An 18,489-nucleotide genomic window follows, 5' to 3' on the forward strand; every position below is an offset into this window, starting at 1 on the left:
GCAGGTAGTGCCACTTCTCTTTGGCTATTAGTGCTGCTTCTTTCTGGCTGGTACTCCCAGAATAACTTTAAAGACGGCCACGGGAAGGGTTATGATTTAAACGTGGGGACCACTAAATCCACTCCCCCCCTTTCAAAAAGGGAAGTAATTAAAATCTTGGAGGAGATGTAATTCAGAATATGGAATGTCATGGAAATGAGGAGGACTCGAGCTAGAATGCAAGAGTCCTGTCTCCGTGTTTTTCCGAAATGCGTAAGTACAACTTCACCTATAAGAGCTCAAGGCTGGCAAGCCTATTAACTCCTCGTTACCCGTGACTCTAGTTCATGGGGTTCCGCCTCACGTGACGTGCCTTGGCTTTGTGGTATGAGTATCTATCCCACTTGATGAAACCTCTCTTCCGCATTTATAGTGGTTGCTTCTCTGTTCTTGGCCAGGAGCCGACTTACTGGCACCATTGCCAAGACGAAAACATTCAAGATGGGCAAGGTAGCTTCTTTCTCAGGCAGCTCCATGGGTGCCAGAGCTGCCAGCACATCTGGCTGTCTCTTGAACAGACTCTCTCCCTGTACCATGTACCCTGTCGATTAGACAGCCTACGTCTCATTATTGCTCCAAGTGTTTGCTTTGGAATCTGTGCTTCACACTTTTTATTCACATGCTTTATTTTTCATTTTATGACCAAAGCAATAACTAGACTTACTCTTTATTGCACTGGATTAATTTTATTTATTCCTTTTGAATTTGATTAAAAAGCTGTCCAACAAAAGTCTACATTTTTAAAAAAAAATTATTTATTTATCTTTTTTCAGCATAACAGTATTCATTGTTTTTGCACAACACCCAGTGCTCCATGCAATACGTGCCCTCCCTATTACCCACCACCTGTTCCCCCAACCTCCCACCCCCCGCCCCTTCAAAACTCTCAGGTTGTTTTTCAGAGTCCATAGTCTCTTATGGTTCACCTCCCCTTCCAATTTCCCTCAAAAAAGTCTACATTTTTATCAGCAAAATACTTTCACAAAACTGGGTATGAGATGTCTTCAGCTAGAACATACTTTTCAAAAATAAAACAATATTTGGTATATTCTAGACAGTTACCCATTTGTTTAGCCATAGATAACTGAAACTAACCATCAAATGGATAAAGCAATCCAAGTCTAGTCAAGTCATCCTTAGGGCATATGAAAAAAAGAGGCTTTTTAAAAAGTTCTTTCTAGATGGATTTAATGTAATTCACCAATAAAGCATCCTCAGAAGCATAATAAAAATTCTACATAAAATGACATAGCCAGGGCAGAGGAAGATACACAATTTGATGAAGATTCAAAATGGATGCTAACATTAAAAATGAGTGGTCATGCAATTCCTGTATAATATAAAGATCAAAATTCCAAGGCACTAATTTTGTTTCTAATTTATAAGACAGTATGTTTATGGGACTGCAAATAGTGTGTGTGTGTGTATATATATATATATATATATATATGTATATATATATATATGTTTGTGTGCATGTGTATGTGTGTGTTTGTATATATATATATAAAATCTTCAGTGGCAAATGTTTTGAACTGTCATTTCTCTTCAGAAAAATTGACATTCAACATGTTGTATTTGTAAATTTCACCATATAGCATTGAGGATTGCTGGGCTATGTTTTATATTTGCACATGCAAAAATGTTCCTGAAAGATGAAATATGTCTATTTTAGTGGAGAACCTGATTTTTTTTGTTCTATTTAAAAATGATTAATTTCTGACTTCTTTCTCCTTTTGTTTCTACTCAGGTGCAAGTAGGAGTACAGGAACATGCCCGAGGCAGCCAGGGTAGGGAACAGGCTCACCTGGCTCACCTGTGTGCACTCATACCCATACTGACAAAACTCACACTCACACAGTTACACATCCAATGCCCGAGAGCAGTTTTAAAGCTGTTTTTTGGATACGTGCTGTGCTCAGCACATTATTTTATAGTGTGGAGCATGCACAGTGAATGCCTGGAAGTGCTAGAAGGAACAGCAATGAAGGGGTTAATGTAGAACACATATAGGCAAATATTGTCAACTATTTTATTCAAATGTTTGGAACTTAAACACAAAATTATCATTAAGTTTTCACAAAATGAGGCATCTGTCGCTTGAAAGGAAAAAAATATTTCAGAAATATGTTTACAGAAATGTAAAAATATTAGGCATCAAGACAGATGTGAACATATTCAGTCACTTGTCTTGTCTGTCAGTCTTCCTCTGAGCCGAAGATCTTATTGTATTCAGTTAGCATGAGCTCAACTATCTGGTTTTGGTATACCATATGTATTGCCATGTTCCCCATTTCATCTTCAGCTCTCAGAAGGGTGGGTCCAAATACAATTCCTAGACTTTGAGTGGACATGAGGTTCTTGGAGGCTTTGGCCACAATCCTGGGGAGGGAGATGAAAAGAGAAGATTCTATGAGTTTGAAGTAAAATTGTGGCTAATTTTGATGGATAAAATTCTGTGTTCTTGAATTCTTTTTCTTTTTTCAATTTCAGTTTCAAGAAAGGAAATAAAGGCAGTGATTGGCTTTGGCAAAACAGAGGATGCAACACAGGCAAAACATTTTCTAGTTCTAGAAAAACAGCAACTTTGCCATGACATTTTTAAATCTATTTATGCTTCATTGTATAAAAATAGAACCTATGACTTTGGGGAGAAGGATTCATTACCTTGTCCAACTTTTTATCCCCATAGTACCTGGATATTGTGAATGCTCAATAAATATGGAATCAAAGAATAAATAAACAGCAAAAATTACTGTGGAGAGTTAACAAGATTCGGCCTTTGAAAATGTTTATAATCAATGGAAGAAATAGATGAGACATGCCTAGAATATATAAGAATCCAAACACAATAAATAGAATAATATATGCATAGTTAAGGAAAAAAGTTGACATAGGCCCAAAAAATTAATAAGTTTTTAGTGATTGGAATGAGAAAAGTATTTCTGACCAATGCTAACTGTATGATGTTTTGTAGAGAGGGTAGGTTCTGAGATATTTAGGTGTAGGGCAAAATTCTAAGTGTCTCCATTCATTTTGGACATCCCTTTTAGCTCACACCTCAATAAAATATTGGAATCCTATAGAATTTGCACAGGAAAATGGTCCCATTGGAATCAAAGACATGTTTGCTTGTATGAGGACTATATGGGGAGTTGGAATACCAATGAAACATTAGGATGTTTTATTAATGGTAATGCCTTGCCTGTTTCAGTACAGGACTCTTGAAAGGAAGGTAAAGTCCCATCCTAGCTATTGAGACTTTTAAACAATGATGCTTATTCTTACCATTGAAGCCTACTTCATTTTATACTTTATTAGGAAGGCAAGGTTTTAACAATGTTAAGGAAATAGGGTTAGCATCTGGAAGAACAGGGTGCTAAGAATTCTAAATTCTGCATTCCACCAGACATCCAGACCCAAGGGAACTATGAGTGTAGAGAATAATAGTGAGGCAAAGGAAATTTATTGCAAGGCCATGGGGTCTCCATCTCGGAGCCTACTATGGAACGTTGGAATGCTGGACTTGAGAGGACCCTTTGTTTGATTCTCTAACAGAAGGGGCAGGAAGACTTGCTTTATTTCCATCTCTTCATGAACCCAGATCTCTGAAGGACCACTTCTGAGACCAAGAAGCCATGTCTTCTCTCTCTTGAATGAGAATGAAAAGGACCAAAGCCATTGGTTTATGACCCTCCACAGCACAAGTTCATGGCCAGAAAATGCCCTTGACATAATCACTTAAAAAAAAAAAAAAATCAAGTGTTGTTTTAAGCCATGGTATTATCTCATTTAATCCCCATAATAATCCCACAAGGTGGCTTTTGTTATTCAGCCCATTTTATAGGTGAGAAGCCTGAGGCCGAGAGAGGTGAAGTGCCTGCTGTCACACAGAGCTGAGGTATAAACCCACGGAGTCTGATTCCAGTGCCTTTGGAAACATCATTGCTGTGGTGTGTGTGTGTTAGGACTCCTATCCTTAATTACCAGGCCGGTTTTTGGTTCTGCTACCTTCCGTCAGATTATAAAATCCTTCTATAGAAGGCCTGAATTTGTATACCTTACTGCAGAATTGTGATTAACAGCCTGATTCTAATAGATTCTTGTGTGCAAAATGACTCTCAAATTTAGACTGAATATTCAAGATAGCCTGCCTCCATTTTCCACTTTTTTCTGCTTTACAAGGAGAGCATTTGTGCCTATGAGCGTGGTTGACCTGGCTACATTCTGGAAGGAGTTCTCATATTTTAGAGTGTCAATGAGTTACCAGAGACTTTGAGCTTACAGTTTCCTTTGGAAGATAAGAAACTCTGTCACTTTGCTACTGCATTTACCAAAAGCCTATAGAATGATTTAAACTTTCTCTTAACCTGGAGTGGGGACGAACTGAGTGAGTGAGCCTTTGCTTCACTTTACAACACCTGTTTACCTCAATTTAAGATCTCTCTTGGGCCTTTCCCAGAGCTTCTTATTATACAAGTCATTTGTAAGATTTATTGTGAAGGTAAAACAGTTTTCTCCTTTGATTTTAAAATAAGACCTTTTTATAATACTCATTCATTGACTACATCACAATTAAAAAAAAAAAAAAAACTCGTGAAAGGCAAATATGGAAAGAAAACGTAACTGATCAATAGAGTACCTTTTAGGTAGAAGTTGCCTGAACAACTTTATCCAGAGCTAGTGAAGATCTAATTTGATAAGATTTTTGTAGCACAGTGCAGGGCTCAAAGGTAATAGGACACGGAGAAGGTAGAAACAGAAACAAGAAAGTATGAAAGAATGAAGGTTAATCACTGATGTAAGGCATCTTGGCCAACACGGTAGAGGAAGATTAGGACCAGAGTCCAGGGAGACTGAAAAGGGAAAGCGACAATGTGAAGATTAATTGAGGATTGAAGATGTATTTTCCTATTCAGTAACAGGTGTAATTTCAGTTCGTAGCAGGAACAGTGAAGTTTGGCACAGTTGGGAGACAGAATTGTACCAAACTCACCCAGGTGAGGCTAAAAATCGAGGGAGACCCAAGAGCAGACTGTTGGAGAGAGCACCCTGGGGGCTGCCAGGAGGGTACAAGGGTAGAAGCTGGGAGAGGTCCGCATGTGGAGGAGCTTGGGTGAGGGGAGGAGGCACTCAGCTTTCCAGGCATCCCAGAAAGTTAGAGCATATAGGACATGGGCCACGAGGGAGGCGAAAGAAAGCTGATGTGGGGTTACACTAGTTTTCAGTTTTTCCTCAGAGTTCTTCATATTTTTCCTGCTCAGCCAAAGGCCTGGTCTTTGAATCCACAGTAGGACCAAACCTAGAGGAGAACACCAAGACTGAATTTAAATAGAATGGAGAGTAGGAAGCTAGAGCTGCACGTCAGAATCCACCTCAGGGAAAGAGCTCTCTATCTTAGCCAGTGGGTTCTGCAAGAGGCCTCTTGTAATGGATTTCTGCCAATGCATCAGTTTCCTAAATTTCCTGTGGACAAATGTTCATTTTGTGCTTTTATGCATGTGTGAATGTGGAGCATTCATTCCATCTCAAACCGCATCCTTTCTGTCCATTTCTCTGCACATTTTCTACTTGATTTTAATAAAACCAGCTTTAACTTAGGAGGGCTTTAAAATAATCTTGTTATCAGTAGATTTTACCAAACAACACATAGTTTTTTGTATTCTTGTTATATTTAGATTACCGCAGGTTAAATTTCCTTAACAGCTTGGAATTTTTTCCTAATTTTGGGAAATAGAGTTACTTGCAACAACTTTCAGAGAAATCAAATGTAGTCAAGAAAGTAAGTTAATAAGACAATGTGGAAGTGTATTAAATAGAATACATGCTTTCTGATTTACTGTTAAAGAATGTGTGCTTGTGTGCGTGCATATATAGTTATATACACACATATATATATTTCATTGGCAATTATTTTTCTGAATATCAACCAACCAGTAGTTGGTACGTTGAAGTATTGAACAACTTTTCAGTTAGAAAAGATGCTGAGAATGAAGACAACTTTGGGGTAGAAATCACCATCTACCAAATGATATGATTCATGTAAACAGGCAAAAACCTTCTCATATCAAGGTTTGAGTTAGGTTAGATTCCTTTCTAGTAGTGGCTAACAAAGAAGTCCCCCAAACTGGCGTTACAAACTTCCTTATTGAAATGTGAACTTACCTATTCTCTACCTCAATAAACTGTTAAATAGTTAAATGGTTGGTTTAGGACTGCATAGGGAATCAACCACAATTTCAAAATACAGTTAGAATACTGTCCTGAAAAATTATTTAAATCTCAGAGGTTTTTTTGTTTGGTTGGTTTGTTTTGTTTTTACTTCAAATCTAAGGGTATCAAAAATTCCACTCTCACTGTGGGGACCAGCTGGATATTGAAAGTGCCATTATTTCTAAAGATTTGAACTAGTAAACACATGTAGAGGAGAAACATAGGCTAGTGAAGGAAAGAAAAGCCATGCATGGAAAAAAAAAAAAAGAATCCAGTCTCGTACCTAAGATGGAAAACTCTCAAAAACAACTAAGTTATACTTCCAGTAGCTTAAAACGCAGTTGAGTCGTATTTTTGGAAGAGACGATCTGACTCAGTAACCATGTAGATTTTCACCTTGGATCTGACGATATCTTTCACTAAAGTGAATTGTGCAAACCCCCTTTCTGTGATATGATTTGCAAAGATAGGCATTGCAGAGTAAAATGAGTTTTGGAGAAAATTGTATGCCATTTTTTCTTCTTGGAAATTCACAATACACAGTAGCATAATAAAGGCTCTGAAAAGTCCTGAAGAAAAAATATCCCTGCCCATCTTTGTTTGACTCATGTCTTCTCTAGCTGACTTAGATGTCATAGATTCTCTTTCCCGAGAAGCATGTGTTAGGAAATGCTGGTCTAGCTTGCTCTGCCGAAGGCCTACCATGTAAGTTTGAAAATGTGATGGATTTTACCCTGCCATGCCACCTGGCTTTGGAACTCTGTAGCAGCTAACTCAAAGAGGTCAGATTGTGGTCATTTCTGGAAAGTTCCACCCCTCTGGTAGGGCTTAGATTTCATTAGGCCTTAAACTCCATGACAGTGTTGTAAATTTTGAGCTTCGATTTAACCTGTTTTCAGCAACGAAATGAAAGAAACTCCCCTTCTATGGCAAAACAAAGACCAAAAGGCAAAAGAACACATCTGAATGAGAAAGGTGAGAGCAAAGACATGGTTGAAAGATTAATGGACAGTGAATTGATGGATGGATAAGGAGGTGAGAAAACATTCAGATCTTATAACAATATTTGGGAATTCCTCTGCATGGTTGTTTACTCACCATTAATTTATTCCTAGAAATCCTTACAGCAGAGAGTCTAAGCAACATGAAGAGCTCAAAGTCTAGTGACTGAATGCTTGACTAAAAGGAAAAAGACCCCAACTGCACTCTTTTGAAAATGGCTACTTATTAATACTGCTTAGTTTAAAATAGCCTGACAAAAATAATTATGATTTTTTAAATTTGTTCATGAAATAGCACTTGATATACATTCACTGTAAAAGCAATTCTAATACTGTTAAGTAAAATTCAAGTTTATAAAATCTCAAAATGGGTAAGAATTCATTTTCTGGCAAGAGTTGAAAAAGTGATATACGGTTTACAGCACAAAAAGGAGAGGAAATGCCAGAGCTATTTTTTTTGTTGGGTCCAAATGGAAAGAACAATGATCCATCAATTTAAGATTATTTTAGAAATAATCTATGATCCAGTGCTACAGATGTTGGACCCCAGACAAAAAAATCCTTGCAGCCTTCTGCTGGGTAAGTTTTTTCCAAAAGTGAGCTGAATTGCTAACCCAAAGAAATTTCTTAGTTGCTTTAAATCACAACCAAATGACTCAGACTGAAAGAGAACTTTACTATAAAACTCAAAATTAATGCTGAATTAAGAAGACCAAAGCATTTAATAATAGTTCAGCTCCAAACAAATATACAGATGCAAATGTTCTCTTAATGCAGTGCTTTGCTGTTACCATAGTGATTTGCAAAGGAAGTTGAAAGCCACATCATTGCCTGCAGGACAACTCTCAAGTTATTGGAGATGTATTAGAAGTGCTCCTTTCCCTATCTCTGGAATACTGTTATTTTCCAACACTCATTTCGGTTGGTTTAACTTCAGTGGGGAAATTGTGGTGGTCAATGTTTTCTTGCCATCAGCTCACATACCTGTCTTACAGAATACAGCTTAGGCTCTGACAGCGAAATGTGACTTGTGACTTTGACCACTTATGTGAAGAGAAGCTGTTAAAAATAGAATAAATTTTCAATGTGCTTGACTTATGATTCCTATGTGCTACAACTATTTTGAGGGGATCCTTGCTAACCATAGCTTGCCTACCCTCAATCTGCACAAAGTATGCTGCTGTTTACAATGGTCTTTCCCATCCCCCCCCCCCCCCCCCCGCCTTATATGACTGGGGACTAGGAAGGAATTCAGTCTTCTCCCTCACAATCGTGGCTGCATGTTAGAAAAAAATGTCAAATATTGTAAAAGCAGAAGAACTTCCACAGATGTTTTTGTATTTAACACTCATGTGTGTTGACATGGTCATTCACTGGTAATTCAGCCATTTTTAGCATGTTAAGTTACAAATCAATTGGTTTAAACTAATTTTAAAATCTTCAATTTTGTATTTAAATATTATATTATTATTTTCCAAAGCAAGTTAACCACCACCTTCTAAATGGGAATCATGGCTATATTCTGACATTTTTGCTTTTAAATAAACTTTAAAACCATGTGCATGAAAAAACAAACAAACAAAACCATGGGCACATAATTGTTTCAAAGCACATTATGGAAAAGGAGATTTATATAGCAGTTCCATATTCATAGTTGACATGGCCTTACTCTTTGCAATTAGCAAATTTCTTTTTACACTGACTTCAGCACAGAAGATTGAAATATTTTCAGTTAGTTACGTGTTTCATACTTATTGATTAGACATTATAGGGAGTTCTCAAAGTATCTTTTAGACCTTTTCCCCCCTAGATCTTCTAGATTAAGATCTAATGTATCTTTAAAGCAATATTTTGATTATCTAACAAGATAGGGGGACTTGATAAAGTTAAAAAAAAATGAATAGCCCATGGGCTTCAAAATGACTTATTTCTAGGGGAATATGTATTCTAGAAGGTAACAATGCCATAGATAAAATGGGATATTATAGACAAAGCCCTTGCATAATCATATCAAATAGAAACACTAATGATAATTATCATTTGTTAAATATCTGTCATGCGCTCATCACTGAGCTGCAAATCTATCACAATTTTCAATGGCAGATTTAATTTACTTTTTTTTGATTATAAAGTAACATATTCTATTAGAATTTGAAAAGTTTAGAAAAGTACAATAAAGAAAAAACCCACCAGAAACCATATGCAGTAACTCAATGTAACTATTATTCATTCATAAAAATCTATTGAGTGCCTACTAGGTATCAGACATTGTTTTGGATGTCAGGGATAGTGCAATGAGTAAAATAGATAAAATCTTTGCCCATATGAAGCTTAATCTAGTAGGAGAACCATACAACATAATACACCAATTAATATGTGATTTTAGCCACTGAAGTATAAGAAAAACTGAGAAGTAGTTCTTCCGCTGATCATGGCAACATTTAAAAAAATCCTAGCCACCCAGAATTCAAGTCCAGAGACTTTTGTTTACTTAGTATGGGTGAGGCCATCTGCCTGCAGATAATGTAGCTCTCCTATAATTCTAATGAGCAGAGATAGTGGGAAATGGGACATGCAGTTGACAGGGTACTTAGGGAGTGCCCTTGAAAGAAGGAATATTTGAGCCGAGACCTGCTTAGTTCCACATAAAAGGGAGGGAGATCCCAGGTAGGGAATAGTAGATACAAAGCCTCAGTGAGGTTGTGCTTGATGGTTTTACAAACAGAGAAGGGGGATAGTGTGGCTGAAGACTGGGGAGTGAGGCAAGGGAGGTAGGAGATGCTGGAGTCTCATGGGCCTTCGTAAAAGTTCAGTATCTAATTCTAAGAGTGTGGGAATCCATGCTTGTGTTTTGAGTAGGAGAGTCACACTGCCCACATTTGGGTGATAGGAAGTATAAATAATTTATCTTCATAGGTATTTGAGAAGATCCTTTTTATGTTATTTGTACCCAGAATTTTTCACTTCAATCATGAGCAATTTTCATGTCTTACATATGTAATACATATTATTTCCTTGTTACCTTATATGGGACAGAATGGTTCTACCATATACCCCATGATTCCTTGGTATAAGTGAAATGGATATATAAAAACATGGTTCCATGTATTCTTCCTCCACATTTTAGAGTCTTTCTTTAGGCAGCGGTTCCCAACCAGGGGCAATTTTGACCCCTCGCCATTCCCGCCCCCAACATTTGGCAATGTTCAAGCCATTTTTGATTGTCATGACTGGGTGGGGAGTTGCCATTGGCATCTGGTGGGTGGAGGCAAAGTATATTCCTAAACATTCTACAATGCACAGGATAACCCTTCATCACAAAAAATTTTCCAGCCCCAATATCAATAGGCCTGCTGTTGAGAAACCTTGCCTTATAGTAAAATAGTGGAAATGTAACGACTAGATCGGTGGTTCTCAAACTTTACCATTCTTGAGATTAATTTGGAAGCCGCGTTAAAACACAGATGGCCGAGCTCCACCTCCAGATTTCTGATTCACCAAGTGTGGGGAGGGACTTGGGAATTTGCATTCCTTACAAGTTCCCAGATGATGACACTGCTCCGCCAGGGACCTCACTTGGAGGACTCACCCTAGATCGTTAAGTTACAGCTCTTCTTTTCTTCAAATATGATAACATGTGGGAGGGCCTACGAGTCCTGTTAACATCATCATCCTCTGGTACTACTCCTTTTAAAATAGTTGCCAACTGATAGGCATTTTTCAATGGTCTGTCGTTCTTTGAACTTGGGATTCTTTGAATTTAGGAAATGCGTGTGAAGTTAAAGAAAAAACAAACAGGCACTTGGGGGGCATTCTCTTCCACGAACAGCTCTTCGTATCTCCTGTTCCTTTTCTTATTAAGAGCATGTAATTTTGTTTGTTAGCTTAATCCATTTTACTTATCTTGTTTGACAAAACTAATGCATAGTCTTTGGAAAAAAAAGGTCCTAGTCAGGAATATTTAGAGTAAAAAAGTTAAAAAAAGCCTCCTGTTTTCTAGTCAAACTCCTTATTGATGACTATAATTAATAGATGGGTGTTCTTTCTGGATGTTTGTCTTTCTTTCTCTCTACCTATGTATGTATGTATGTATGCATGTATGTATGTATGTATGTATCTATCATCATCTATCATCTTTATACATATGTATTTTTCTTTTTAAAAAGAATAAAATAAAAAATACATAATATGCTACAATTTGCTTTTTTCCTCTTAACTATATATCATGGGCATCTTTCCAAGTCAGTATATATAAAAATACCTCATCCTTTTTTAAAAGTTGCTACATTTCATAGTATGGAAATACCTTAATTGATTTAACCATTCCCATGCTGGTTGGATTTTAGGTTGCTTCTAATTCTTTGCCATTAGAGACAATGTCACAGTGAACATCCTTGGGTATATAGATTTGTAAGTTTTTCATGTATTAAGAAGCTTGGTATTTCATTATTTTTGTTGTACTCATATTCTCCCAATTCTTTTGTTCTTTAATTTTATTTATTTACATTTTTGTGTGTGTAATCCTAGTACTATTCCTTTTGGAATTTCTTATTGTTTTTGTTATTATAAAATTCACTCATTTAAAGAGACTAGATAAATACCATAAATGTTTTCTCCTCATTCTTAAAATAATTTTATTTTCAACCTACCTTCTAATTCATCTTAAATATATTTTAGTGTGTGAAATGTGATGGTTATCTAATTTTTTTTTTTTTTGTAAAAGCTAGCTAATTTCCCCCAATAATATTTGGTTGCATAAACTGCCCATTCTCCATTGATTTTTGATATTACATTTTGAGGGCATTCTCTTTAGTGACAGACACACATACCTGAAATATCCTACTTTGCTGATGATCTCTGTGTATATTCTGAATGAACACTTCGTTGCTTAAATCATTTTAACTTTATTATGTATTTGGGATATTCCGCCGATCTTTTTTTTTTTTCTTTTTCAGATGGGAAACAAAATTTTCAGATGAAAAGAGTAAGCCTGATAAAGATTGAATAATTTTATCAAAGCCGTGTAGGAAATGGCAGAGCATAGATTAAGATGCAGATTTTTATTACTCTGGGATATGGATAGTCTTTCCACAAATAATTGAGAGTCAAGAATTTTAAGTTTGAAATCAAGGGGTTTCTTAATGGTGAGGCCTGGGGTCTGGGGAAGACGGGGACAGATGTGAGTTAGAGTCAACAAGAAGTCTTTTGAGACATATTATGATTTTTTAAATCACCTAATTCATATACAAGGATGTATTTGTAGAGTTGAGAAGGGTGTTTTAGGTGGAAGAAAACCAAATTAATCTGTATTACTTTTTTCTCCAGATTCACACAGTATTTTAAACATTTGAAAACATTTGTTTCTCGTTGTGAATGGAAATACACTATTGGCAAAATAAGTTGAGACTTTCAGGTATGCTTTCACTCAGGTGCTTTTAAAGTGGTTTTACCTATTCATATTTGACCATGCCAGCAGTGAAAGAAGTCTTAATTTTTATGCCTCCTGAGCTCTGCTGATTTAGCAGTAGCTACTGATAATGATAGCTGGGAAAACATTGATTTGGGGTGAAAGGCTAGCAAATATATTATATGTTGGGGTTATCTTTAGAAAGGAAAACATGGTAAGACCATCATTATTCTCTACCTGAATTTATCCATTAAGGCAGTTAAGGAAACTAGTATGTTGAAGAAATATTTTATTCAGAATATTGGGAGTTGTGCATGGACCAGCATTAATTAGGCCAACCAGAATAAGGTATCTAATTGTGAAATATTAGTGGGAAATACAGAACTTAAATATTTGCCTTGTGATGTTAGATACAACTAAAAGGAATGCTATCAATATGCAAAGTCAGAATTCATCAGCCTTTTAGTTTTCCTTTTCACATAGGTGAGGAGAATAGCTATTTTACTTCCAACTAAGGACATCTGTATCAAACCTTCAGTAGTTTACTTGAAATTGTCTCCTTGCTTCAAAGATCCCAGAATAGCTTGAAAGAGAATGAGTATCGGGTATCATCATTCAATCTTCCATGCTTAATTTTACTTTCTGAGAAAAAAATCAGTTTTAGATACTTTTTACAGAGACTTGACTTTAGGAGAGACACTGCATGACCAGAGAGCACCAAGGTGACCGTGCTTACCAGTGGCGAGTGCAGGCACTGCAGGTGTTTGATTTGGAAGAGAGAATAGTTAGTGAAGTCATGACTGAATGCAGAAAGCCATGATATGGAAGAAAAAGTCGACTTTCCTTTTGGAAATCCTTTTGGAAATCTAGTTGCTGGAAATAAGCCCAGAGACCAACTTCACCTTCACATGCATAATTCAAGTTGTGAAAACAGACCAGGCTGCTTCAAAAGACTCATACTTACTACAGAAAATTTAGGAAAATGCAGACAAGTTGAAATAGAAAATGAAAATCCCTCATATTTCCACCCCTGAGATATCACTGCAATTAATGTTTGGTTTTGATGTTTCTGTAAGTGTATCAGAAAAATACTTTGAGCATCTATCAAGGTTATTAAATATTCTGGACATAAAAAGGCCATGAGTCCCCAATCAGGAGGTGTTTAGTGATGGTCAATTTCTTCTATTGGATGGTAAATTGCATGACATCTAAAATGTGGTTTGAGCTCCCAGATTAAAACGAAAGAATGGACATTTTGGGAAAGTCAGACTATCATTTGAGATGAGGTAGGATAATATATAATGACTGAGGTTTCTTCCCCAACCATCCGTGTTCTTCTCACCTTTCTCCAAGATTCCCCAATGCTGCTGAGTAGCAGCATTTTGAGCTCAATGGAGGGATGATGCAGCGAAAAAACAAAGAACATGCTTTGGAGTTTTCAAGAAAGGACGTGTGAATTCCAAAGACTGGATATTTGAGTTGTCCACAAGGACTCAGAATTGCAGCCATGGCCTAACCAGTAGATTGGAAGGCAGATGAAGAGCCAGACTACTCTGCTGCCAGACAAGAGAGAGTGATTCTCTGGACTGGAAGAAGGAGAGTTAGAGAGAAAAGAGCTGAGACTTTGGTGAGTTCTCACAGAAGTGGTCCAGTCCTAAGCTTTCCTACTCCATTCCCTGAAAATACAAGCTATTAAAAGGTTTGAGGATTTTGAGATCATATGGGCTCAGATTCTTCTTGGGGGGAAAACCTAGGGATAAGCAGGATTCCAAAGTTCTTCATGTTCATTATATAGAACGAAATTCTCTTCAGAAATAGAATGAAATTCCTGCTTGGCAGATCTAGGTAAAGGTGACATAAGATAGCCTCACAGAATTATCCCTGAACAGTTACTGAAACCAGACCTGGAACTGGAAGTTGGGGACGATGACAGAAAACCAGAAGAGAATGAAAATCAGCATGGACAGATGACAAGAGCCAGACAACTTTCTACCATGCTTATCCGCTTTATTATTTTTTTTTCCAGTAGAATGTAAACATCTTAAGCACCAGGATTTCATCTCTTTTTGTTTAGTACTGTATCCCTAGATACAAGATTAGTATTAGTATTTGGCTTATAGTACTAGGTGGCCACCAAGTATTTATTGAAGTACTGTATAAATGGGTGCTCTACATGGCCCCAACAATGCTTAGGCTGTACATAGACTTCCAGAACTAGAAATGCCCCATGGAAAATGTCTAGAAGACACTCTGAGTTGACTTAATCATTTAGAGGAATGTGCCTTGAAAAGGAAATTAGTTTTGATTATGGCACAACAATTACATTTCCCGTACACCTGAGCTTCATACCTACTCTGTGATGATGAGAACATGAAGGCAGAAATGAAGAGAGCGAGTATTTCTGGAGAGCTTGTAAGAGGCCTGTAATTACACAGTGTGCCTTTCCTTCCTATGTACTATTGACAATGAGCTTCCAAAATGTACCCAGTTTGAACAAAACTAGAGAAATGAACTTAGAATAGAATGTAATTTTTATCTGGTTTATATTATGGATGTTAAAGATAATGATACCATCTAAAATCTCACACCAGATTCCATTTTCGGTAAAATGCTCAATGTATCTGCAGAAATACAAATGCCCTCAAAATGTATATAATGCTTGGGGCGCCTGGGTGGCTCAGTGGGTTAAGCCGCTGCCTTCGGCTCAGGTCATGATCTCGGGCTCCTGGGATCGAGTCCCACATTGGGCTCTCTGCTCAGCGGGGGCCTGCTTCCCTCTCTCTCTCTCTCTGCCTGCCTCTCTATCTACTTGTGATCTCTGTCAAATAAATAAAATCTTAAAAAAAAAAAAGTATATAATGCTTGACTCAATGACAGAAACTATTTATTTTGCTTTTACACACATAAATTTATAACCTGTACTGTGGTAGAGAAATAAAGTGTGCCAGTTTCTACATATGTCCTTGTACATATGGATATCAGACCAACTCATGATTTTATTGTTCAGCTCAACCATTTGTAATCACGTGTTATAATAAATTCTATGAGCAGGAAGAAGCATGTCATTTTTCAGGGATCATGATGGAACACTGTACTGGGCTTTATAAAAGGATCTCCTAGTCTCCAGACCACTTATGGACCATTTCTATATTTACCAATTTGATAGTGATGGTGGCTGCTTTGAATACAGAGATGGGCCACTCGGATTCCCTGCACGGCTATAGGAAATAAGGTTAGCAGATGGCCTCTATTGTCTTCTTCAAGATTAAACTTCAACTGCAGTGAGCCACCTTGCCCAGGGCACTGACTGGCCCACTGCAGATATAAAGTGGCCAATTCCTATCACTATGGGGCAACACTGATGGGCTTCAGGGATTCCAGAGCTCCCAGTGGAGCTGGCTGAGATTTTGTTGGGTACACAACTCTATTCAACTTCTTCCATTCAATCCTTTTCCCACTATCTCCCTTCCACAGAGGTCAATCCCTAGTAAATACCGTGTGAAACTCATTTCAGGGTCTCCCTGTAGAGAATATAACCTGTGACTATTGGTTCCAAAAATGGTCCAAGAAAGCCAGCCCAAGATATGGATTTGGAGCCGGGTCACTTGCTGCCTGGCTGGCAACGAAGAGTCTGTTAGTGGTGGCGGCCAAGTGCAGTTGGGTCTTGGCACAGGGTGGCAGTCCAATTGTTGAAACTCTCACTGGTAGTGAATTGAGATGTTATATCCATGAAGGAGAGACTAGGAGTTGGTGCAATGTATTAAGCATTTAAAAATAATGGTGGGAGTTTGTGGATAGTAACCGCAAGACCAATGTGATTGAAGGGCTATTGCTAAGCACCATTGATACTCTACAAAAATGTTGTTTGCAGTTATAGGGCTTCTACCTTGTAAATCAGGGTTGCCTCTAGGAATGTCCATTATAGAACTAAGCTTTTGGATAACTATGAGGATGATAAAATACTGAAATAATAGAGGCTAGATGGTAGGACTTAATTGCTACAAGCCAGGTCGATGCAGTTACAATAATAAGCAGCACAGCCCAGGAGCAGTCAAGAGGACCTGACTCAAAGAATATGGGATCCCCAAGAACAAAATTATAGGCATTGCCCAAGGATGTGATTCAGCTTGTGTCACTGTATTAGGATGATATATCTAGTCACTGTTTGGGTCACTGCTGCTCCTGAGCACTTGGGGCTTCTTGCCCAGGGATCGACAGGCCAGAAGAATGACCATCCAGGCAGGGTTCATTAACCCTGATCAAGTGGAGGAGTTTGGGTTGCTGTAATACAATGGGGGCAGGGAGACATACGTGTGACATCCAGATGATCTATACGGGCTCTCCAAGTTCTCTGTCACCCCGTTGTGAGAGAGATGGTTAATGGATAGGGCAGTGATCCTTGAAAAGACATGGTGATCAGAGTTTGGGCCCCTCAGGGATGAAGGCCTGACCTGTTGCAGCAAGTCAGACACCATGACCGACAGAGGGGATAACTCAGGTTGGGGAGAACTAGAAAGGACGATGGAGGACAGAGAAAATGAATGTCAGTCATGGGCTAGGACCCTGCTACAGCTTCTAGGCCTTGGGTTCATCCTACTAAAGTTTCTTCTTCAAATGTTTCATCAGGAAGTGAGGCCTACTGGAGTCCTGGGGAACTGCCCCCAAAACATACACAAAGAATGGATGTATACAGCACAAGGAGGGCACTATGGTGGACATAGATGTGATGCCCAGGTGTCTCTTCAAGGAAGGACTATTGCTCCAGCTGCAGGTGTTAGCAGTGAACTTCAGTGGTCTGGCCTGGCAAAATGTGCCTCAGATAAAGACAGCCTAACCCCAAGAGAGTCTTAGAGACAGCCCATAGCCAATGACTGATCACAGTGGGGGTAAATGGGCCAGGCCATTTTCGTCCATCTGGAGACAACTCTGATGGGCCCTAGATGCTCCAGAACTCCTGTGGGTTGGCTGGACTTTGTTGGGCCACATCAGAGTTTAACTTCTCTTTCTTCTCCATCTAGTTCCACCCCTTCCATTGGTGTTCAAAGATAACTGTCATCATGTGAAATCCAACCTGTGATTATGGTCATGAGCTCTGGGGGATCAGAGAAGTTCTAGTAAAAAGAGAACTTCTTCAGAAAAGGAGACCTAAAATCTAGTTCAGAGTCTAGCTCTGACCAGCTCTGCATTCATGAATCATTGGCTTCCATTCCAAATTCCTGTTTTATCATCAACAAAACTCAGATAAAACCTACAAACTTCTGGTTATAAAATAAATCATGGAGGGGCACCTGGATGGCTCAGTTGGTTAAGCAACTGCCTTCAGCTCAGGTCGTGGTCCTGGGGTCCTGGGATTGAGTTCCACATCAGACCTCCTGCTCAGTAGGGAGCCTGCTTCTCCCTCCCTCCCTCTCTCTCTCTCTCCATCTCTCATGAATAAATAAATAAATAAAATCTTAAAAGAATAAATCATGGAGATAAAAAGTACAGCATAGGGAATATAGTTATTAATACTGTAGTTAACATTGTAGGAGAAACAAACAAACCTGGGGTAAAGTCATCACACTCCGCATATAGTACTTCATATCTTCCAGAATGTTCTGGTCATTCTAGAGTAGAGATTCTCAAGCCTGGCTGCATGTTAATGTCATGTGTGAGGCATTCAAAACCATATCAATGTCCAGGACTCACCCACAGACAATCTGTTGCATTTGGCCCAAAGTGAGGTCTGGGTAGGGTAAAAACTCTGTGTGCGATTATTTGTGTATTTGTGTCTGGAATGAGAACTCCTGCTCTAGGGAGAACCTGGAATCTCCGAATCTTCAGTACTTA

General features: G+C 38.2%; 1 protein-coding gene across 1 annotated transcript in view; it reads right to left on the reverse strand.

Annotated features, from left to right (window-relative positions):
* Nucleotides 1–970: 970 nt before the first annotated feature.
* ARHGAP15 (Rho GTPase activating protein 15) overlaps nucleotides 971–18,489 on the reverse strand; it is a 610,173-nt gene continuing 592,654 nt past the window's right edge. Inside the window, exon 14 of the mRNA XM_046018034.1 lies at nucleotides 971–2,421. Within this exon, the coding sequence (XP_045873990.1) occupies nucleotides 2,238–2,421 (184 nt within the window). The 3' untranslated portion in view covers nucleotides 971–2,237. The remainder of the gene's footprint in view (nucleotides 2,422–18,489) is intronic.

Source organism: Meles meles, chromosome 9 (genome assembly GCF_922984935.1).
Source record: "Meles meles chromosome 9, mMelMel3.1 paternal haplotype, whole genome shotgun sequence".
NCBI classification, from domain to species: domain Eukaryota; kingdom Metazoa; phylum Chordata; class Mammalia; order Carnivora; family Mustelidae; genus Meles; species Meles meles.